General features: G+C 37.4%; 1 protein-coding gene across 3 annotated transcripts in view; it reads left to right on the top strand.

The window, feature by feature from the left end:
* Positions 1–25,219, top strand: part of DGKI (diacylglycerol kinase iota) — a 450,344-nt gene that overhangs the window by 284,833 nt on the left and 140,292 nt on the right. For all 3 annotated transcript variants that reach the window (XR_010945642.1, XM_067747120.1, XM_067747121.1), the window contains one exon: positions 14,593–14,792. Coding sequence is in view for 2 of the 3 variants with exons in the window: in XM_067747120.1 (XP_067603221.1) it covers positions 14,593–14,792 (200 nt within the window). In the remaining variant the exon portion in view is untranslated. The remainder of the gene's footprint in view (positions 1–14,592; positions 14,793–25,219) is intronic.

The following is a 25,219-nucleotide window of genomic DNA, read 5'->3' as shown; positions in this document are numbered from 1 at the left end:
CATGAAATTTTCTGATGTGTTTTTTAAAAGGTAAGATTTTCTTTTATGGATACAATCACAAAATGTTATCTCAAAAATTAAAATAATAGCTTCTGAATATCACTAAATACTCAGTATTCAAATTTTTAGTTGTCTTGCAGATGTCATTTGTTTTCTTATGCTCTGTTTGTTTTCATCAGGATTCAAATAAAATGCATTCACTGTGATTGGCTGGTATGACACTTAAGTCTCTGTAGGTTCCCACCCATCTCTCTCTCTCTCTTTCTCTCTCCCTCTCTCTCTCTCTCTCTCTCTCTCTCTCTCTCTCTCTCTCTCTCTCTTTCCCTTCATTTATTTATTAAAGAAACCAGGCTATTTGTCCTGTACTGTGCTGATAACATCCCCAAAGTCTCAATGACATGTTCTTCTCTCTTCCCTGTTTCCACTAAGTTGATATTTGGATATAGATTCATCAGATACATTTTTTCCCAGATCTCTTTTGTAAGTAGTGTTTTATTCTTCCAAGAGAGGATATGTAATGTCCCATTCTCTCTCTCTCTCTCTCTCTCTCTCTCTCTCTCTCTCTCTGGTTAACAGTCTTTGACGATCAATGTCTGCATCCAGGAATCATCAGTGGTTGCAAAATTGTGATATTCTACTTCTATCCTTCATTTATTAACTGGAATATGTCTCTAAAGAGAAATTTTTTTCTATTCCTACTATTTTGTTACTTAGTTATACAGTTTTTTTCAGAGAAGCAGGATAAATGGTTCTTTTATATATACATTTTCAAAATAATAAGTTAGTTCACTAGCATCTTTTGATGGTGACTGTGGTTTGGAAGTGGCATCCAATTTTGGGAACTACTCCCATGAAGAGTTTGCGTCTGTATACCCTCCCCTTGAATCTAGGTGGGCTTACAAATACTTGGCAAATAGAGTACAGTGGAATTGATGCTGTGTAACTTTTGAGACTGGATCATTAAATGCCAAGCAGCATATGGAAAATATGGGCAATATTGATGGTCTCTAATTAACAGGAGTTTTGTAAATTCAAGGTAATACTTATTTAAAATGTCTCACTGCTCTCATTCATTCAATGTCGGTCATGAATATTTATTGAATAGTTGTTGAATCCACAAATACTTATTGAATCCATAAATGACACTCTGCTAGGTAAAATGGTTACAAAATGAACCAGTAGAAAAGCTGTGTCCTCAGGATGCCCACAGTTCATGTTGTGGGGAGAGATGAAGAAGGAAATGAGCAATAACAGTCTGACACAAATTCTAGGAGAAAGGCATGTGTGACGATGGAAAGGAGAACCGTATTTACAAACTGGGGAGATCAGCAAAAATTTCACAGAGGAGGCAGGAGTCTCTATGGGTGAGATGACCAAGTGGCTGCTCCCCTAGAGGGATCAGCCTAAGAGGGCCTGGAAACCAGGAGAACTACTAGTGGTGGCTCAGAGTGATGATACAAATGGTGAATAAAGGGCAGAAAGGGTTGGGTTTTTATAATTTGTTGTTTTAACTGTTATGGGGAGGTTGCAGCAGATGGCATGAGACAGGATCAGATTTGTTGCTCAGAAAAGTTATCTGGATGTCAGTGTGAAAGGTGACCAGAATCTTAACTTCTGGAGACAGACGGACAAATCAGGACATTTGTACCAAAGTCCAGGTGAAGAGATGAGGAGATCCGAAAGCCTGAAGAAAGACAGTGGTGATGAAGATAGAAGGGGTTGGTGAATTCAAGAGTTATTAATAGGGACTTATTGTGAAGGGTGAGAAAGGAGTATCAGTGAATGCTGGGTGGCCAGCATAGGCAAAGGGTGAATATATTATATGTGATAGAAAATATAAAAGAAAGGTAATAGTGTCAAAAAATGAACTCTGTTTTATATAAGTTAAAATTGAAACCCCTGTGAGACATCTAAGAAGATATAGAAATGTGCAGTTTGAAATATATGTTTAGAGCTCAGGAGATCCCTCTAGGTCAGGAGAGAATATTTAGGGGGGTCTATCAAATCCTTTTCTCTCCCATCCCATCATTAGTAGGAAAAGGAGGAAAATAATAGATGGGAGTTGGTGTAGAGAAAATGGAATAGTAAAATTATTAAATGTAGATAATACTGCACAATTTTGAACATCCATGTTCTTTAAATAATATTGCTTCATATTCATACACATCTTACCTTCCTATCCATATAGCAGACACTATTGTATTTTTTTTTTACTCAATAATGAAAGCACTTTATTTTCAGTCCTTGAAACTATTATGTTTCTAAGAAGGTAAATTATTTGAAAACTCACACATCTGTGTAAGATGATTATATAAACAGAAGAGTGTAGTTATTTGGGTAAAAGTGTATGTATTTTTGTGTATTTAAAATATTCAGAGTGGTGCTTTAAGAGAGAGTTGAAATAGAATTACTAGAATGGGAGAAAATATTGTTTCTTTTAGACTTTATCTTGTAATTGCACATTTCAAAGCAGAAGTATTCAATTCATTTTACTGGTTGAAATGCATTCCTATTAATTAAGATGATTCTTCATTGGGTGCTTGGTAACCTGATTAGCTTTTTGGATTCTACACAGACCATAATCAGACCCTATAAGCTGTATTTACTTCTGCCACAATTTTCTGCCATTACAGTTGTAAAGGGCCTTTCATGTTGAGTCTGTTTCTAAGTAATCTAAAACTTTTCAAGACAGTTGAAAGCATTATTCAGATGGAGGAATTGGGAGCCTAATTTGCTATGTGGTATGTAATCCAAAGATTTCAGTCTCCTGAACTTTAAGGAAAGCATAGCCCGCTTTCTTTTTGTTAATTGAAATTAAAATATGTAGGCTGTTTGATATTTATGAATTAGAAAAGCAAAAGGTTATTCAGTGAGAAAAGTTACATAGAGAAACTCCCAGGGTTGAAGTTGTACACATACCAGATAATCTTTTTTTTTTTTTTTAGAAAAAAGTAATATTAAATGTTTATTTTGATAACATATGTAACTATAAGAACTAAAACTATCACTCAGAATCACATGATCCATGACTAACTATATTTATATTTTGATGTGTTCCCTTTCAATTGCTTTATTTCCATGTTTTTAAATATATAGGGAATCATATTATAAGTAAATCCTACTCTTTCATTGTGTAACTATGTCTCAATTTATATAATAATTATTCCTTTATGAAAAGCTTCCTTTACGGAACTTTTAGGTTTCTCGATGTTTGGTGGTATAAAACACTCCTGTAATTAACATAATGTTTATAAACCACAGTTAACATTTCAAATTATTTTCTTATGTCAAATCCCCAGGAGAGAAATGACTGATTCAATGGCATAAACATTTTAAAGCCTCTTAATAAAAATTATAAAACTGCTTTCTAGAAATTTTGTACTGTTTACTTGCCCAACAGCAATGTCTAAGAATACCTGATGGGAAGTACTAGGAATTTAATACCCTACAGGTTCTGAAAATGTGTTCATGGATAGAAACAAAAAGCTATTATAATATTACACTTGATGAAACAGAATGAGAGGATAAAATTACATCCCTAGAAAGAAAGAAATTATGTTTTATACAGTCAATTATGTCCAACAAAAAAGAGAGTAAGACATGTTGTTTACCTTTATTGTTACCTTTTATGTCTTTGTTTTTTTAAAAAATGTCTGTATTTTTTGCATATTTTGATGGGCTGTTTATCTTTTATTGTTGAATTGCAGGTACTGTTTATATATTCTGAATACAAGTCTTTTGACAGATATATTTAGTGCAAATATGTTCTCAGTTTATTTTTATCTTTTTTTTTTAATGTTTCTTTTGATCGGCAGAAGTTTAAATATTCTTATGAATTCCAGTTTTAGGAGGTAGGCATATTTCATGCTAGAGCTTTTTGTGTCCTTCTTAAATCATTGCTTACTCCAGGAAAGGTTGGGAAGATATTCTCCTTTGTCTTCTTGAAGATTTATAGTGTTAGCTTTTATGTATAAGTATGTGATTCAGCTCAAATTCTTGTGTATTCTGCAAGGTAGCTTCAAGGTTCATTTTTAAAAATACGATTATCCAAAACTTTGCAAGTTTCTTAATAACATCATGAGAGGTGAAATAAAAGAATCTTATTCATGATTTTTTAGAATACATTTATCCAGTTTTTTTCCAGCACTATTTTTTGAGTAGACTTTCCTTTTCTATAGGATTGTCTTAGTGCCTTTGCCTCTTGATTGTATGTGGGTCTTTTTCTGAACTCTATTGTTTCATTGATTTGTTTATCCTTAATCCACTTCCACACTGTTTTGATTGCTATAATTTATTGTAAGTCTTCAACCTGGTAATATGAATCATTTCACTTTGCTTTTCTAAGGGTGTTAGGGTTATTCTACATCTTTTGAATTTGTGTATAGATTTTAGAATTAGTTTGTGTCTACATAAAACTGTTTGGATTTTAATTGGGATTGCATTGAATCTATAGGTAAATTTAGGGAGAATTGGCATATTAACATTATTGAATGTTCCAATCTATAAACATGATATATTTCTCCATTTATTTAGGTGTTCTTTAATTTCTCTTAGCAGTCTTTTATAGTTTCAGCACAGTTTTTGGGTCCTTGCATACCTTTTGTTAAATTCATTCCTAAGTATTTTAAATAGTATGATTTTAAATTTCACATGTAATTATTATTGCTAATATATAGAAATAACTGATGTCTGTGTGTACACACATGTGTAGATATTTATTTATTGACTTTGTCTTGCAGGTTTGCTAAATTCACTCATTAGTTCTAGTAGTTTTTGATATATACCTTAGGTTTTTTTGTTTTTCTGGGTTTTTTTTGCGGTACACGGGCCTCTCACCGCTGTGGCCTCTCCTGCTGTGGAGCACAGGCTCTGGACGCTCAGGCTCAGTGGCCATGGCTCACAGGCCCAGCCGCTCCATGGCATGTGGGATCTTCCCGGACCAGGGCACAGTCCCGTGTCCCCTGCATCGGCAGGCAGACCCTCAACTACTGCGCCACCAGGGAAGCCCCCTTAGGTTTTTTTGTATACATAATTGTGTGGTCTGTGAATAGGACAGTTTTATTTCCTTACACACCTTTTATTTTTCTTGCCTTATTGAACGAGCTGGCAATATGTTGAATAACTGTGGTAAGAATGAACATGCTTGCCTTCTTCCCGATTATAGGAGGAAGCATTCCATATTTCCTCATGAGGTATGCTGTTTGGTTGTTGTTGTTTTTATAAAAGCCCTTTATGTAATTAAGTAATTATGATTCTCTGTCAGTTTTCTGAGAGTTTTTTTAAGTCACAAATGAGTGATGTATTTAATCAAATGCTTTTTTTTTAATATATGGAAGTGACCTGATTTTATCCTTTATTTTCTTTATATCATAAATCCCATTGATTTTTTTAAAAAAATTACTCAGTTTGCATTTCTAAGTTAAGCCTCACTTGATGTACTATCATTTTTTATATGCTGGATTCAATTTACTAATATTTTGTTAAGCATTTTTGTGACTGATTATGAAAGATATTGGTCTATAAATTTATTTTCTTGAAATATCCTTTATGGGTTTTGATATCAAGGTTATGCTGGCCCCGTAAATTGAGATAGGGATTGTCTGCTTTCTGAAAGAATTTCTATAAGATTGGTATTATTTTTTTCCTTAAGTATTTCATAGAATTTCCTAAAGAACTGTCTGGGCTTGAGATTTATTTGAGGCAAGAATAGATATAGAATTATTCACATTTTCTATTTCTTCTTCAGTCAGTTTTACTAAGTTGAATTTTTCAAGGAATTTGTCCACTTCATTGAAATTGTTAAGTCTATTGGCCTAAAGTGGTTCACAGTGTTCTCTTATTTTTTTAATGTCTGTAAAATCCCCTCCTTTATTCTTGATACAAGTAATTTGTTACAGACCTTTTTCTCTTATAATTTCATTTTTTCTCCCCTACTTTGTGCTATTTTTTTCATGTATTACACTCTGACATAACATATAAACCCTGCATTTCAGTATTGATATTTTTGCTTTAAGCAGTCAGTTGTTTTTTGAAGAAATTAAGAGGTGAAAGAACAGTTTATAGTCTTTTATGTATACCCACATATTCACCATTTCCAGCTTTCTTCATTTCTTTCTGTTGATCGAAGATTTCATCTGGTATCATTTTGCTCGAGTTTGAAAGATTTCCTTTAGCATTTCTTATAGTACAGTTCTCTTGGCAGTAAATAATTTCAAATTTAATTTTTCGGAAATGTCTTTATTTTATCCTCATTTTTTTGAACTATATTTTTATGAATATAGAATACTGGATTGACTGGTTTGTTTGTTGGCTTCTTCCAGCACTTTAAATATGTTGTTTCATTTTCTTCAGGCCTCCATGTTTTAAGGATGAACAGTCAGGTACCAGTTGTATCATTATTCCCCTCTTTATGTCTTTTTTTCTCTGTTTTTGAGGCTTTTTTCTTCTAGTTTTAAGCCTCTATGTGTTTGTTTTACTTTTCTGTCGCTGCTGTAAGCAAATTACCATGAGCAGTGGTTTAAGACTGCACAAATGTAATATCATACAGTTTGGGAGATCAGAAGTCTAAGATGGATGGTTGGGCTGTGTTTCTTCCGGAGACTCTGGGGAAGAACCCACTTCCTTGTCTTTTTCAGCTTGTTGAGGTGGCCTACTTTTCCTGGCTCATGGCCCCGCCTCACTCTGACCTCTGCTTCTATACTCACCTCTTGTTCTCTGACTCTCCTGCCTCCCTTCTTCCCTTATAAGGACCTTTGTGATGACATCAGGGCCCCCTCCCACAGATAATCCAAAGTAGTCTCCTATGTCAACATCGTTAATGTAATCATACCAGAAAGGGCTCTTTTGCCTTGTACGGTTTTCATAGTTTCTGGGCATTAGAATGTGGGCATAGTTTTCCTGGTTGTTGTAGTGGGCATTATTCTAACTTCCACATGGTTTTCTTTGTATTTATCCTGTTTTAGGTTCATTGATCTTTTTGGAACTGAAGGTTGACCTTTTTTTTTTTCCCTACAAATTTGGAATATTTTCATCCGTGTATTTTCTGCTCCATCCTTTTCTGCTCCTTCTGGCATTCAATTATGTGTACTTTAGATTGCTTGCTATTGCCGTATGGGTCTTGGGGAAAAAAATAAAATGTTTTAGTCTTTGTTTTACAGATTATGTAATTTGTATTGCTCTGTTTTCATGTTCACTGACCCCTTTTTGCAGTGTCCAGTTTACTCTTAAGTCCATTCAGTGATCATTTCAAAACATTTTTCTTCCTCACGGATCACATTTTCTTGCTTCTTTTCATGTCTAATACAATTGATTATATGCTGAATAGATGATATATTGTATGGAGTCTGGCTTTTCTTTTATTGTGACCTAGTTGATACTGTTTCAGCATTATATTCTGTTCAGTTCCCTTCTTGCTTCACAAAATCCAAAAACAAGTCTGGTATAAGGGATGGATGCTACTAGCCTAGTGTAAAAAAAAACCAATCATCAATAAGATGTGTTTCTTCCCAGGTTTATACAAATTTATTTGATCCCAGGATATGTTGTTGATTATATGACTACACTATATTAACTCTGTCATGATATTACAGATTTCAAGAGGATTGATTGTTTATGGAAATAGCTTGAAAGCATGAAGATGATTTTTTTCCATCGTGCACCACTGAATTCCAGGCTAGATCTCACTGTTGGCAGAAAAGCTGAACAGACTCCTTTTGTGGCTTTTTTTGCCTCCCATGAACTCACCTATATAGTGAATCTACCTCTATTGAACAAAAATGGAAAAAGACATAAGTATACAATAAACCCCAATGAGAAGGAGTACTTAGGTTTCTTCATTATAAGAATCTTCACTTTTTCAAAAAATGTTCTTATTCATAGTATTTAATAATTGCTGGATTAATTTTAATGAGCAGAAGGAAAGTTTTTTTCAAATAAAGCCTTTTCTTTTTACTGTCCTCTGCTTCATTGTAGATACTGGCTGTGCATTAGCATACAGCTAATATTGTCAAAGTTAGATGGCATGTGGTAGAATTTGAGAACATGAAATTACAGGTACAACCTAGAATCCTAAAATGCTAGTGCTAAAACAGACCATAGCAGCCTACCAAAACCTCATCACTTAACATATAAAGAAACTGAATCTATGGAATTATTTTTGCCATAAATGTTACTCATATGAACAATAATTAAGTAAATAGTAATACTATTGCTGGTGGTATTTAGACTGCTTACAGCATGTATTACAGTAGGATTTTAAAATACACCCATGTCCAGAAATGTTAATATTTGATAAAATGGAAAAAAGCAATAAAACTTAATGGCATTGCTTCGTGGCAATAAAACCGCTTGTAAAAACTTGTATAGAAAAATATGCCTTGAATGATGGTGCCGCTGCAAATTACTTAAGTAAAATTTTTCATTTGGGGGACTAGGGTAGGGCGTCAGAGAGGGAAAATATCCCATGTGAGATAGTTCAATTGAGGGAATTTAGTACAAGGGACTAGTTACAGGATGTTAGAAGAACTGAAAAGAGGTAACCCATAGATAGCAATCCATGGATTAGCAACTGCAGAAATTCTCTGCCACCTCCAGGACTGGAGGGACAAAGGGAAAAGACAGTGTTATCAGCATTCAGGAGCCAGGGCCATTCAGCAGTGGTGGGACCTTGGACAAGTGGCCATTGATGGGCTGTGCAGTGAGGGTCATCGGGCAGGAGCTGGGACTCCAGAGAAGGGAATCAGACCACAAGAGTTGAGGTCATTGCTGGGGCTGCCTGTCTGTGCTGGGACTGTAGAGACAGGGTGGCCTGGGAAGAGTGCTTGCCAGTGGGAAATGGAAACAGAGGAGAAACAGCCACTGCCAGAGACACTGCTTGAAAAAAGAGAGCTAAGGAGAAATATATACTTGCGCTCTCCTCTCTTTCTACTGGCTAATTTTTATATTAATATTTATGTTTCTTGCTCCTAGTCCTTTAATACATCTGGGCTTAATTTTTGTGTATGATGTGAGGTAGAATACTGATTTTATTTTTCTCCATTTTATTTTATTTATTTATTTTTTTGCGGTACGCGGGCCTCTCACAGTTGCGGCCTCTCTCGTTGCGGAGCACAGGCTCTGGACGCGCAGGCTCAGCGGCCATGGCTCACGGGCCCAGCCGCTCCGCGGCATGTGGGATCTTCCCGGACTGGGGCACGAACCCGCATCCCCTGCATCGGCAGGCAGACTCCCAACCACTGTGCCACCAGGGAAGCCCCCTATGTCTTTTCTTATGCAAACACTTTTATTTGAATTGTATCTTTGAATATTACATGACTCAATATTCAATAAGGATAATCTATTGTTATGTTTTCAAAATATTCTCAGCCATTTGTGAACCTTTATTCTTTGAAATTAATTATAGAATCAGTTTGACAAGATTCTTCAAAATAGTATTTCTCATATTCACTTGGAATTACATTGAATTTATTTATTAATTTGGAGGAAATTCATATCATTAGAGTATTAAATTGTCCCATCCATGGCTATGGCGTGGTTCTCCATTTCTTTAAGGTTTATGTCTCCAGTAGTTTAAAAATTTTCTGCATAAAAGTTTTATTGCTTTATTTTTGTTGATATTATAGATGACATCCTATTTTTTATTATATTTTTACTTAGTTATTGCTAGAGATGGGGAGCACTTGATTTTTTTATGTTGATAGTGTACCTTTCTTACAAGGTTTAATTTTTGGCCTGTGAATTTTCTTGGACTTTTGATGTATGGGGTGATATTAGTGGAAATATTACAAGGTTTGCTTTCTTTCTTCCATGGCTTTTTCCTCCAATTTTATTTCCTTGACTTATTATGTTGGTCAAGACCTCCAATACTATGTTGAAAACTTTTGTTACTAGTGGATCATCTTGTCCCTTGAAAGGAATGCTTTGAATTTTCTTTATTCCAAATAATGTTTTCCCTAAGGATTTTGATAGATGACCTTTATCAGGTAAATAAATTGTGTTCGATTCCTAGTTTTCTAACAATTGACCCTAAAAGGCACTGAACTTTATTATTTTTTCTGCATCTTTTGGGATGATAATGTGGTTTATCTCACTTAAACCGCAGTATGGTAAAATTATAATAATGTGTTTTCTTTTTTATTTTATTTTTATTGAGGTATAGTTAATTTACAATGTTGTGTTAGTTTCAAGTGTACAGCAGAGTGTTTCAGTTATACATATGTATGTATACAAATATATTCTTTTTCAGATTCTTTTCCATTTTAGGTTATTACAAGATAATGAGTATAGTTCATTGTGCTCTACAGTAGGTCCTTGTTGTTTACCTGTTTTATATATAGTTTGAGTAGTAATCTCAAACTCCTAATTTATCACCCCTCCCCGGCCCCCCACCTCCGCTATCCCTTTGGTAACCGTAAGTTTGTTTTCGTGTCTGTGAGTCTATTTCTGTTTTGTAAATAAGTTCGTTTTGTACCATTTTTTTAATATGCCACAAGTAAGTGCTATCATATGATATTTGTCTTTCTCTGACATTTCACTTAATACGATAATCTGTAGGTCCATCCATGTTGTTGCAAATGGAATTATTTCATTCTTTGTTATTTTCTGATGTTGAAGTATTCTTAATTCTTGCAAACCCGTAATGGATCACAATTTAGTTTTTACGTAACAGACCAGTAAAAGCAATTAGCTATTTTTTTTAAATGATTTTGGTATGTGTGATTATAAATATAATTTAGGTTAAAAGTTTGTTTTCTGCTGCTGCCCTTATCTGGTTTTGTTATTTCAGAAGCCATAGCATCATTTTCTAAAACAAGTTTTATTAGACACTGTCTTTCTATAAAACTTGGGTAGAATTACTTGTAAAACATCTAAGTCTACTTGGCACATTTTGGGGTTGGGGGTGGAATGAGTAATGTTTTTGAAAACTTTCAATTTTTAAAACCAGTCTAATCTATCCAATTTCTGTATTCATTACACCAAATTTTGCAAATTATATTTTTTCCAGAAATTTCTCTTATCTAGGTTTTCCAGTTTATTAACATATAGATCTTTATAACATTCTTGTATGACTTTTTTTTTTTTTTTTGCGGTACACGGGCCTCTCACTGTTGTGGCCTCTCCTGTTGCGGAGCACAGGCTCTGGACACGCAGGCCCAGCGGCCATGGCTCACGGGCCCAGCCGCTCCGCGGCATGTGGGATCTTCCCGGACCGGGGCACGAACCCGTGTCCCCTGCATCGGCAGGCGGACTCCCAACCACTGCGCCACCAGGGAAGCTCTTGTATGACTTTTAAACTCTATTATATCTTATCCTCTCTTGTTTTATTTTTTAATAAAACAAAATAGTTTTCCATTTTTTGTTATTTGGTTTTACAAGACCACCTTGTTCGTCTTGAAAAAAAAAAAAAAAAAAAACCCAGATTTCGGTATTGTTGATTATCTCTGTTATTTACTGTCCATGTCACTGATCGCTGCCTTGGGCCTTTTGTTACAGGACTGGGACTGGGAGTCAGGGGCCTGCAGCAGTCGGGAGAAAGGAGGGGTTGGAAGACTTGCCCTTATTTCTGTTCTGATTTCCCAATCCAGGGTTGTCTGTCCTGTCATCTGACAGCAAGTGGAATAAGGACTTGAGTAGTACGAAGGAGGATGAGACTTAGATGGAGAATAGTATTCCGGGGAGGAGCATAGTGCAGAAAGTCAGAAAACCTCACACCAGGGACTTCTCTGGTGGTCCAGTGGTTAAAACTTCGCCTTCCGTTGCCGGGGTTGTGGGTTCGATACCTGGTTAGGGAGCTAAGATCCCACACGCCTTGCAGCCAAAAAACCAAAACATAAAACAGAAGTAATATTGTAACAAATTCAATAAAAACTTTTTTAAAAATGGTCCACATCAAAGAAATCTTAAAAAAAAAAAAAAAAAAAAGAAAGGAAACCTCACACCTTAACTGTAGACTGAAAGAAAGTTGTTATAATGACTTTAGGACAATAAATGGCAATGGATGCACTTAGTTCGGGGGCTGTCTTTGTTTTCCTCCTAAGTCATATACTACCAGAAAGGCAACATTTGAAGTTTTCACAAGAGTATAATACATGCTAGTTTGAACAGACAATTGAATATCTGTCATTAATACACCAATGTATTCTTATTAGTAAATGACTCATTCTAGCAAATTCTGGGGATGATTATGGTTATTAGGGCCTGTGCCTTATAGGATGTTAAGTCTAGATTAATCTGAATGATGAAAAATAACTATTTCTAGTAAGAATTTTTAAAAATTACCTTTAACTTGTTCCAAAAGTAAGTGTTTTTGTGCTAACAATAATAGAACTGTCTTTATTCTGAAAAGCTAATTACTATAATTCCTCTTGTGCCTGTTCAGTGATCCTGGACTGATTCTGAAATGCCAGTGGAACTGCCACTGACAGCTATTTACCTCTGTTAATTGTGTTTGCTGCTAATCTATCACCGAGGCTGAGAAAATGGCTTAAATGTTCTCTGTAGTACTGTGGAAGCCTTCTGATACCGAAGGGTTCGAAAGTATTTAAGCAATTTTCAGTCCTGTCAAACACAGAGGAATAAGTTCATACTTAGCAGGTTCTGCATTTTTATCTGTCATTAGGCCTAGTCAAGACTGGGGGAAAAGAGGAGAAAATGGTATTTCCTCTATGGATGAAGGGATACAGTATGGTCAGATAAATATTGCCCTGAGAAGTGCTTGTTGAAGGCAAGGGAAATATTTGGAAAAGTTCGGGAGATGAGGTAGTGGCTCAAGTCCATAGATTAACTTAAATGAGTCATTTAAGTGCAGCCAGAAAGACCTTAATCTGAGCAACAGAGGATTGGGTAATAGGCCGGAAAGAATTTTAGTAAATTCTCACCTCATTCTCCTCTGCCTCCTTGTTCTACTAATTGAATAAAATTGTATATAAAATTCACAACTGAGTGCTTTTTAACATCAAAGGTGTTCAATAATGAAGTATGTTCTTTACTTTTCAGTTTTTATTCTACTTTCTTTCCTCCTTTCTGTCCCTTTGTGTTCCTTTTCTCTTTGCATTCATACATAATCAGGTTTCTGTTGTTCAGATTAATGCAAGTGCAAAAGTAGTTCAAAGTATCAGATAAACACAACTATCTGGGAACCAAATTAGTGGAAATTGACTTCACAGATCTCAGTTAACAAAGTTTTTTCCCATCGGTTTTTCTTTTTAAGTCAATCTTTTAGATTTTGAGCTAGAGTTAGTATTAACTTCTTTTAAAAGTTTGTTTACTTCATTAAAAATTGATACTCAAAATGTATTATAATAAAGCCTTACTGAACAACTGTTAGCAGTATCTACTAAAGTTAAAAAAAAAACTTACGGCATAGCAATTGTACTCATCTTACGTACCACGAGAGGGGATGTATCCACCAAGAGACAGACACAAGAAAGTTTGTATCATTAATAGCCCCAAACTGGAAACAGCCAGATGTTTACCAGCAGAAGAGTAGGTAAATACACTTTTCTATTACTCAAAAATAATGATGAGCAAAAGATGTCAGACACAAAAGAGTACATATTGTATGATTCATCTTATATGAAGTTCAATTTCAAACAAATTGAATCTATGGTATAGAAGTCAGAATAGTGGTTACTGATTGGTTGGTGAGAGGAGTGTAAATAGATTGGGCAGGGACACATGGAAACCTTCTGGTTGCTATAAACTGCCTAAAGCCTGATCTGGATGGAGATTTACATATGTGTATAAAACTGTCCCTCAAACTGTATAAGACAATTTGGGCGCTATCTGTATGCATAACCAAACATATTGTCTGATTTTAGTTCATCCCTAAAAGGATAAGTGATACTAAAATATATATTAAAACATTTTTTTTTTTACTAAGGCAGAGAAATTATGCTGCTCTGTTGCAGAATTTTAATGTTGGGCTGACTTTTCATTTTGTGGCTACTGTAGTGAACTGAGCTCTTACTGTGTTTGATTTTGGTCCTCAAAGCTGCTTTACTCTAAAGAATGTTTTCACTTGAGGATTATTATTTTGCATTTCATTGATCTTACACAGATTTGAAGTAGTTTGAGGAGGTTTTAGGTAAAAAGGAAAAGCTTGCCTGAAGTTTGAAAAATTTTCTAAGGATGGGTTGCATATTTAAATATAATATATTTAATATATAATATATAACTATATATTATAATTATATATAAATATATTTATATAGTAAGTGTAGTATGGAGGCCGTCTTAACCCATGTATTTTATCTTTTTTATATTCTTTATTCTATGTACATTGGTTATTTCATGGGAGTAGATAACACAAAGAGCTTTTGTATTAAACTAACGATTAAGTTAAGGCTGAAAATACATAAAAGCAAAAAATGGCTATCAGTGAGGATCTGTGATCAAGCCGTCAAAATTTAGATATTTCAGTTTATGTGTATTAATGATTTATCCAAGGTTGCCCACTTTACTCGTGGCTAACAGCTTTCAGTAAGTATTTTTCAAAGGCCTTTTGATTATAGGCAGTGGGCTTGGGCTTTCTAGGTTTCCTGAGTAACTCGTAAGCACTAACCTCTCGCTTCCTTTTGCCTCTTGTCTTTATAGGCTGCCCTGCAAGTCGGGGGCCACGGAGAAAGGCTGCACCAGTGTCGGGAGGTCATGCTGCTAACTTACAAATCCATCCCCATGCAAGTGGATGGGGAGCCCTGTAGGTTGGCCCCGGCTATGATTCGGATCTCGTTGAGGAATCAGGCCAACATGGTACAGAAGAGCAAGAGAAGGACGTCCATGCCTTTACTCAATGAGTGAGTCTGCCCTTGCCCACCTTGGTGAACATGGAGACCGTGGAGAGGAGGGCACTGCGCATGTGCATGAGCAGGGGCCTCCCCGTGCTGGGAAAGGAGACGAGTCCAGGAAACTCAGCAGCTCCTTGGTCTCTCGCACGTATTTCTTCTTCGTGTTTACTATACGGTGACCACACCCTTCTTTCAGAAGTTATTGCTGTATGATGTGTTAGACTGATGATGCTTTTCCACTGACCACTTGAGTATATACTTACTGGGACCAGCAGAAAATCACCGAGTGATTCAGGGTCGTAAAACGTGTCCTGGCGAACGTGTTCTGTTTTGTTTAAGAAGGCGTGCTGTTGGCCTCCTCTTTTCCCTGGTCACTTGGAGAGTTGGTTTCTCCAGGTGCAGGAGGTCGGCAGAGCTGGCTTTGGCTCCCCTCTCTCCACATCGTATCCCCTTCTGCCCTTTCCCAATGCTCCCATTTTGGGGTCCTGCGTACTCTGATGCTTCAACTCAATTTTGCCATCCTGGGTGGCGTCCTATTGTCTAGATGAAACTTGACCCACGACTCAATGCCTAAACAAAATGTATCCCTCCTGGACCCTTTCCTTTCTTGGGTGTTTTGATAAACTGATTTGGACAAGGTGATAAATGACTAGATATTTTGAGTGCATTTTATAGAGTCCCTTAATCTAATTTCGATTGAAATGTCTTTTGGGGGTTGGAGAAAGGGATGGAGAAAGATGGGGATTTGGGGTATCTTTTAGAGTATCTTTCATATATCACGCACCTATGGCTGACCTGACTCAAGGTAAGGACGTTTTAGGGTTCAGCCTTGGGCCATTCTTCTGTCAGAGCGAGGGTCCCTCCAAGGTGCTCCTCTATTTGTGGCCTGTGATGCATGGTTACCTATTTGTACTGAATGGCTGGCTTCCTCTAGTGCCTGTGAAGGAAGGGCACGCTTCGCCATGTATTTACTGAGTCCATGTGACAAGTACAGAAGTGCCTAGAATGAACCGATGACACAGGTGTTATCGCTCCCTGCCAAAGCTTCACCTGTCTTTCTGAGATGGCAGATTTGAAGAACAGCGTTCGACAGGGCTCGTGACGTGTTTCAGTTTTTAGTGTCTCTGCTTCTAAGCTTGAAGCTGGGGTGAGGGATCTTCTCTCCTCTGCACCCTCCTTTTCCAGAGTCAATCTGGGCTCCCCCGGCGCTTTTCCTAGATCGTTCTCCAGAGGGCTTGTTTAGTTGCCTTTTTCATTTTGTTTACATTTTGCAGCTAGTGAAGCTCTTAGCTCATTTCTGCGGCTTTCTCTGTCCTCTGCCTTTACCACTATTAGGTTGAATATACACTTTGTGAGTTTCAGGCAGTGTGTCAGCAATAGTATATGGTTGATCATATTCTCTCTTGAAACATTAGAGTTAAGCCATGAACTATTGGTTTAAGGGAAAGTTCTGAGCTACTAAGTGAAGAGCCCTCTCTGAGATAGTCCACGTTGTTTTGGATCACTTGTAGATCGTTTGTTAACAGAGCTAAAAATTCTTGATATCTACAGGCAAACAGCTCCCACTTTCATGCCTGGTGCTTCTACGCTTAATAACCTTATGAGACATGAAACTGTTTTCGGGTGTTTAGTTTCAAACAGTTTTTGCCCTTGAGAAAGAATTTGCTCAGAAACTGTATTAAGAATTTATTTGGGCTTTCTTCTCATATAAAAACAAATGGAAAGAGTTGTTTTCTTTTTGTACACATGGCACATATGACAGATGATGTGACTTCATAGATTTAGCCGGGAGGGTGTTCGAGAAGCAGCCTCGGGCTTCCCTGGTGGCGCAGTGGTTGAGAGTCCGCCTGCCGATTCAGGGGACACGAGTTCGTGCCCCGGTCCGGGAAGATCCCACATGCCGTGGAGCGGCTGGGCCCGTGCACCATGGCCGCTGAGCCTGCGCGTCCGGAGCCTGTGCTCCTCAACGGGAGAGGCCACAACAGTGAGAGGCCCATGTACGGCAAAAAAAAAAAAAAAAAAAAAAAAAAGCAGCAGCCTCAACTCAAAAATGCAGTTATTTCCCACCAGGGGGCAGTGGTGTCTCCATCCAAGCAGCCTCAGGCCGTAGGACAGACTTGTGTGAAATGCCAGTAATAATATTCTGTCCATTTCTTAAAAGGACACATGTAAATCTTAAAGATTAGCCAAGATCTTTATTACAATTTATTATTAAAATTATCATTCAACACATTTTTAGAAAATCTCTCACCACTACTCTTTTTCACCCTCTAATTAGATTGCTTCTTTCTATTTCAGTAGAAATCTGTGTTTGGAAATCTGACTTCTTCCACTGGATTTCCAAGTGGAGTTTCCAGTTGAAGGGCGGCCTGGCCACTAATATCTTCTTAAAAGTTTTCTTCCACCTTCTGAGCCCTCCAAGCTTTTCTCTGTTTAGGCCACAGTGTGCAAAGTTCACTATTGCAGCCAAGGCAGAAAGAGGTTATTGAAAGATAATTCTTTCTTCCTTCTTTCCTTCCTTTATTTTTTCCATCCTTCTTTCCCTTTTTTTCCTTTCTCTCTTTCTTACTTTTTACTGTTTCTTCATCATTTGCATGCCTTCTTTTTGAAGAAAGAGAGCTGTTTTAGTTTAAAAACTTGTGTGTATCTGTGTTAGGGGGAAGGAAGTCAGAAAGGGGTAGCTTTTCAATTCATCTTAAGGACTTATCCTCCTTTCACATAGCATGTTAACATGAATATTTGAGATTTTAGGGCTGTGGCCCCCTTTTCTGCTGAAATGCTGATGTTCCTCATAGATTTGCCCCTTCTCTGGGAAATCACATCTGCAGCACAAGTTCCCTCTATGACGGATAAGCTAGTGTGTCTCAGATCTGTGTCTTCAGACCAGGCTTTCTTCTAAAAACTGAAGACTCATACCCAGATATCTTAGTTGACATCTTTATCTGCATATCTCATAGTCACCTCCACTTTTACACGTCCCCTGCGTTGTTTGAACTCTTCCTTCTGTTTATTTCCCACACCTTTAACTCTCACACCATCTTTCCCCTCTGCTAGTCACACAGCCTTAGTTGCGGAGCCGTATTCATTACTTCTCGTCAGCATTGCTAAAATCTGCTCAGTTCATTTCCTTGTTTCCAACGTTGCTGCCCTTCACACTGTGTCTTTTCCGATAGACTGGTTAGAATGATCTTTCTAAAAATGTAAAACCTATATTCCTTGGCTTTACTGACCTTTTTGATCATCGCCTTGGTCCTCTCCTTCCTGTGCTCCAGAGCGTATTGCTATTTCTGGAGCAGTACGGCCTGTCTCGTGTATCATTATATTTTTGCCCTCCTCACGTGCTTTCATCTGCTAGCCCTTGCTCAAGTTCAAACTCCATCGAAATATCACTTTCCCTAAGAATCCTTTTCTATCCGCTTCTAGCTATTAAATACACCACTCAGCGCTCCTAGTATTCTCGTCACTTCTCTCACACCATTTATCAAAACCAGTGTAATTATTGGTTTGCTTGTCTCCCCTGCTCTGTGGGGAGAGAGACCCCAGGGTTTTCCTCATAGGGTCGCCAGTGCCTGCTAGTGTGTCTGAGACTTACGGTTACGTGTTGAACAAGGGACTCGCACATGGATCGGTTCTGTAATGTCCTATCTGTTACGTTTCTCGGAAATTGTTTCTAAAATAACATAAATCTAAAACCTCGTGAATATAAAAATAATACAGAAAATGTCTTGGTCACATTTTATGGCAGAAGTGGAAGATATATACTTAAGAATTTCAAGATCTGGTGCACATGGATGGCTGGAAGAATTCCCCTGAGAAACAGCTAAATAGGAAGCTTTCATGATGCCAGTGGGTCTTCATGTAGCAAAAAGGAAAACAATTTTTCCTAAAATAATTTCTTGCCTTATGATCCTATTTGCTGTTACTATATATAAACTGAAAGGCTAGGCCCGTTACGTTCACTCTCCCCTCCCCTCTCCACCCCATTGGTACAGGAGAGTATGTCATTTATGGCTTATGAATCTACTTGAAATAGGACTCCAATAAATTTCTTCCCCCCTAAAAGTAATAGAGCAGATTTGTTTAGGTTCATGTTCATGTACTAGTAACATGATAGCCAGATAAATCTGATTATGTTCTCTATTTGAAAGTCACTTTTGAGGGAGATCAGACAGTCTACATTACTCAGGTGCATAGGAAGATCTCAGCCTGAGTTCACTACCAATTAAGACAACATCGTTAAGGGTGATTGTATTATCCAGGGGCAAGGTTTCTAGTTGGCAAACCTTGGGCAACCGACTTCCAGCATCCTGGGCTGCTGAGAAGTATCATTGGTTATAACTGATAGCCCTTGTCAGGATGACAAGGAGTTCATTCATGGGTGGCTTTATATGAGAATTTATGTACCCCGTGGAAAAGAGGGATGGGGGGGTACGCCCACTGCAGTTATAGTGAAACTGTTCAAATGGTTGAAGAGAGTGGAGAGAATAATGATGTAACAGTGACAGGAAACTTGGGGTTTAGTTTCTTCAGTTCCACATTTTCTCTTTTCTGGTAGCCATCGAAGACCCTCTCCTTTACAAAAGAAGGGAGAGCAGAGAGAAGTCTATGGTTTCACTCGTCTACCAAGAATATGAGTGGAATTACAGCATCACTGTGATAAAATCAGGCTTTCTTGGTATTACCTTGGGATTTCTTAGAAAGCCTTCTCTGTTTAACTGAAGGAAGTTAAAGTTTTTGTTGAGTCGCTCTTTTGAAGACGGTTGTCCTTTGACATGAATATTCCAACAAAGCCCTGGAATCATGAGGACTATGTTAAAGGATTCAGTTTACCTTGATTCTGCTCTGAGTTGACTGTGCCAGCCTACTACCCGTGTGTGTGTGTGTGTGTGTGTGTGTGTGCGTGTGTGTGTGTGTGTGCGTGCGTGTGTGTGCGTGTGTGCGCCCACAGATGGATGCCCAGTGAGACCTAGAGCCGGAGAGGACCGCGGTAACCCTCTGCCCCGCAGCCCCGTGCAGCATCCGCGCTCCTCCAGCATCTGCCGGTGCCCCGCCTCGTGCTCCAGTCTGTGGCTTGCCTGAGAGCCGGCCCTGCCATGTGTCCTGTTGGCTTCGTCGCTATCACTGGCTTTTTGATTATTTCCGTGGCTGGCTTGATTTTCTTTTTCTTTTCATTTACTGTTTGGTGATGCGCTCATTTAATTTCTGTTTAAATTTTGTGTGTCTCTCTTTCTCTCTCCTGGCTTGTTCCCCTGTCTGTCCACGCTGTTTTGCTGACTGTCTTCGCTGCTCATTCCCTGCTGCCTCTAGTGTCCATCAGGTGCAAGCTGCGGACCTGCGGAGAGTGTCTGCCCCCCCAGGCTCCTTCACCATGTGAGTACAAAGCCGTCCCGTTTTTACATTGTGTCTCTCACCTTCATCTCCTCCTCAGGGACAGACCACCTGCACCCTCTCCCTTCACAGGTCCGCTTCTCAGACAGAGAAGCACCTCACTGTAACTGTCTGCTTTAGCCCTTCTTTGATTTGAGATGCAGCTGTGAAATTCTTTGTGTTCTATCTGTCTCAGTCCTCTGAGTTCACAGTTTAATTTTTTGATTAGGTACTTTAGGGTCCAGAGTTTCATGGGGTTGTATAAAATTCCATACTAAGCATTGGTTTCTGTGGAAAGTCTGTAAACCCATTAGACCATTCCATTATCTATGGCTCAGAGATGACCTTGAAGAAGCTCCCGCTGCACTTGATTCTGTGGACGGACCCCAGAAATTATGCGTGGAGCTTTGATTGTAGGTACGTGCATCTGTGGATTTTTCTGGGTTGAGGAATCCATAGTTGTAATAAAAGATCAATAACCCAAAGTTGTTAATGAGTTAGCAAAGTGCAGTTTGTACATAGTAGTTTGTACTTAACACACTGTGTGCTTTTATATTTTTCTGGTGAAAAACAGAAAGAAAATGTTTTTTAGCGCTTCACTTCAGGACTTTTTTTATGCTGTTGCCTCTGTCTTGCCCTTCTTTCTTTTCTCCGTCTTACATATACTTTTGTTATGTTTCAGGTACTGTTACAGGTGCTTTACACAGGTTAACTAACTTACTCCCCCAACCACCTTATTGCCATACGTGGTATTATTATCTCCATGTTATACATGAGGAATCTGATGCACAGAGAAGTTGAGTAATTTGACGAAGGTCACACAGCTAATAAGTGGTAGACTGGAATTCATACTCCCGCAGCCTGGTTTCAAAATTCATGCTCGTAACAATTTATAATCTGCCGCTTTTCATCTATCAGTGTCCTGTGTATTTCTCAGGGCCCAGCTGAATAACTGCCTTTTCTAAGAACTGTACCTTGATTCTTGCTGGCAGAACTAGTTACATCCTCATTGGAGTTCACTATTTATACTACTATTGTACTTCTTATAGTTCTCAAGGTATAATCGATCGGGACTAATTATATTAGCTGTATATCTGTGTGTATCCCACACTACACTTAGGCCACTTGAAATCATTTGCAGTATCTTCTTATGACCCTTTGTGTTCCCAGCCTTGATCGCAGACCTTAACACAAAGTATTCTGAAACTAAACAGAATTGTTGGTTGGTTGGTAGAATGAATGAATGAAAGAATGCATGTCTGAATAGAACTCTGCAATATCTAACATCTAGGGATATGCAAAGTAATTCCTAAAGTTCAGTTATGTATCATTTTACTTTCAACCCTAGTCTTGTGGATACACGTTTATTTACTCATTTATGACAAAATATTTTTCCAAAAATATTATTTTGTACTTGCTCTGTGTCAGACGCTATTTTCTCCTTTGTATTTAGTGGTGAGCACAACAGCTCTATACCTTCATGGAACTTACAAGTGAGCGGTCAAAGAATCAGTAAGAAAATAACATTTAATTTCCAATTTGGAGGCTATGCTGAGCTATATTACATATACCCCATAAGGCCTGTTCAGTAAATTTGAGTCCAGAGAATGGCTCTCAGTGATCATTATTTTCAGCAGCTCTATGCATAGAGTTCAAGGAATTGAGAGTATGAACAATAGGAGTCCAGGTGCTAGTTGTCATATTTCTATCACCTTTTAAGTTTTAGTTGTGTTTAAGTTTTCCTCATATAATTTGAATGAGGTTCTTTTTTTCTTTTTCCAGGTGTGTATGCTATAATAAGGTGAACTGTCATGTTTATTTTCATGGCATGTAACAGGCAGTCCACCTAGATGTGGCCACTTAAAACTTGAATATTTATCTAAAATATTTTATAGTTGTATGTGCTATATTAATTACTGCATATTATAGATTTTATGTCTGTATAACTGATGAAAGATTTATATAATAAAAATTAAATTCGAGTATTATTTTAAACATTCAATAATAGAACGCTGTCAAATACAGCAAGGAGCACAGAGAAAAATCTAAGCACAATGAGTATTGTATTTATGTATGACAGTGGCAGCTTAGCTTAGACCCACTCTCATGCTGCTATTGCAGCAGTGTTTAAGAATCACATTAACCTTGCTCTGGTCCTCACGAAAGTCAGGACTCCAGTATCTTGAGCTAAACTTTGTCTTTTTTTTTTTTTTTTTTCTTTTAACTCTTGGATCAGCCATTCTCTGCTCAAAACAATTCTTTTTTACAGATGATCTTTCCTTTGGGAGAAGCCTCTCTTTCTGCTGTTCCTAAAGTAAAGTTGCTTTTCTAAAGCAATTTAAATTATCCTTTCTCTCTAGCTTTCTAATGACTTTTTTAGTTAGGGAGGGGGTCATGGTCTTGACAGCATAATGCATAAATTATTAGGAATGGCAACATACAATTAACGTCTGCGTACATGGGAAATTTCAGCTTTACACAAAGAAGAATCTTGAAACTTTCATTTTGATCACATATGACCACATATGAATGCTAAATTTTAATCAAAGGGATTTAGTGGCTTCATGAAATAGAACAAAATAAAGTAAATAGAATATTTCACCACAAATTTTATGTACTATAGCTTTTTTTTTTTTTTTTTTGACGTCAGAGAAGAGTTATAATTCCCAGACTTGGCATATGACATAATTTGTAATCTGGGCATTCTTACTGTTTTTTTCTTTTTTATTGAGATATAATTGACATATAACATTGTATCAATTTCAAGTGTAAACATAATGATTCAGTGTTTGTGTCTATTGTGAAATGATCATCATAGTAAGTTAGTAATATCCATCACCACATGTAGTTATGATAGTTTTTTCTTGTGATGAGAGCTTTTAAGATCTCTCTTAGCAACTTTCAAATAGTCAATACCTATAGTCACCATGCTGTACATTACATCCCCAAGACTTATTTATTTTATTATGGTGTTATTTTATATTTATTATTATAATAAGTATTTTATATTTATTATTTTATAATGGTATTTATAAAGGTATTATTATATAATACCTTTTAACCCCCTTCACCCATTTCACCCTTGTCTCCTCAGTGTTGCTCAAAGAATTATTAGGCCAGCACCTCAATTAATAAATTCATTATAATTAAGTGACTTCATAGTAGAATCCTCATTGAAGACTACATACATGCACTGTGTCTCATTAATCATGATATTCACATTAAATGGTCATGCTCAAAAAGCCCCAAAAGGTGTGTAACTGTAAAATGAGTCTCTGGAACGCTTTCAACTTTTACTGTTGCTTTTCATTAAGTTCTGTTTCCCGCCTGCTCTTCCCCTACCAAAATGAAATAATGTGAACTGTTCATACCTAATTTATTCATTTTTCATCTTTCAAAAATATTATTCAGTGTCTGCTTTAGATATCAGATACTCTGTGGGATACTGGAGATAAGAGATTAGAAAGCTAAGGTTTCTGCCTTGGAGAAATGAACACACCAGGAACAGACCCACTTGTGTTGCCTACAGTACAATTACAACGCAATGTGACACGCATCCAAATGGAAATTCTGGTTGTACTTCCATGTGAATAAATTTTTTTGGACTCTTTATTATATTTGTTTTTGTATTTTAGTAATTAAAGTTAATATAGGTCCAAATTGACTTTTTTGATATATATTTCTCACTTTTAAGACATATGGATTCATGTAACTAGAACCATAATCACCAAAATGGTTCTATCACCCCAAAAATCCTGTTTTGTAATCTATGCCCTTTATGGTCATACCCCCTAATCCCTGCATCTCTCATCTCAAACTCTGGCAACCACTGATTGCTACAGTTTTGTATTTTAGAGAATGCCGTATAAATGGAATCATACAATATGCAATCCTTAAAACTGGTTTCTTTGAGTGAACATAACATCTTTGATGTTTATGAGAGTTGCTGCATCTATCATTCCTTTTTGTTGCTGAATTGTATTCCACTGTATGGGTGTTTCTGTTTATTTACCTAATAACCCAGAAGGACATCTGGCTTATTTCCAGTTTGGGATGATTCTGAATAGAGCTGCATAAACCTTGATGAACAGGTTTTGTGTGAACATAAGTTTTCGTTTCTGTAGGTTAAACACCTAGGAGGGATTCCAGGGTCATATGGTAACTTCGTAAGAAACTGACAGACTGTTTTCCAGAGTGGTCTTATCATTTTGCATTTGCACCAGCCATGTGTGAGAGTTCCTGGTGTTCCACATCTCTGTCAGCACTTGGTAATGTCAGTATTTTTACATTTTAATCATTCTGAGTGTCTTTTCATGTGATTATTTGCCATCTTTTATACATTCTCTGGTGAAGCATCCTCTCAAGTCTTTTGCCCATTTCTTAAACTGGGCTGTTTGTTTTCTTCCTGTTGAGTTTTGAGTTTGTCATGTATTCCGGATCCAAGCCTTTGTTAGATATGTGCTTTGCTTAATCATTTCTTTGTTCTAGAAGGCAGTTGACTCAATTTTCAGGCCACAATTTCTGAGGATGGTAGCCATAGTGCCAGTTGTGTTTTCAGAGCCTTTGCAGTGCTATTCCTATCTGTCTGGTGTGTAACCCCTCCAAGTTGCAGGACAGGATCTGAGGGGAGGGTCTGCTCTGTAGTTCAGTTCCTAAAGTCTGTGGTACTGTGTTTAGGGCCAGATTAACACGTTTGCAGCCTAGAGTTGCGTCCAAGTTCATGGACGTCTTTCTGGAGTTGTCTTCCTGAGCTCCTCCCTCTCTCTTGGCATCCTCAGTACTTTCCCATTTCCTGGGGCTTCATTTTTGGATCCTTCAGCCAGAAAGCTAAGGCTTTAGTTACCTCATGCTGCTGCATAGCTCCTGAAACCACGTTCACCTCCAGGACCAAGCAATGATATGACTGAAAGAGAAAAAGAAGCAATGGTGGTTTGTCCCATCCTCTTGGGGCCACAGCTGCTCTTATCAGAGAAGAAGATTCCCTCTCCTTATAGTTTTTTTTTTAATTTTATTGAAGTATAGTTGATTTACAATGTTGTGTTAATTTCTGCTCTACAGCAAAGTGACTC

This window comes from Pseudorca crassidens, chromosome 8 (genome assembly GCF_039906515.1).
Source record: "Pseudorca crassidens isolate mPseCra1 chromosome 8, mPseCra1.hap1, whole genome shotgun sequence".
In the NCBI taxonomy this organism is placed as follows: Eukaryota; Metazoa; Chordata; class Mammalia; order Artiodactyla; family Delphinidae; genus Pseudorca; species Pseudorca crassidens.
This window is presented reverse-complemented; position numbering and strand designations above follow the sequence as displayed.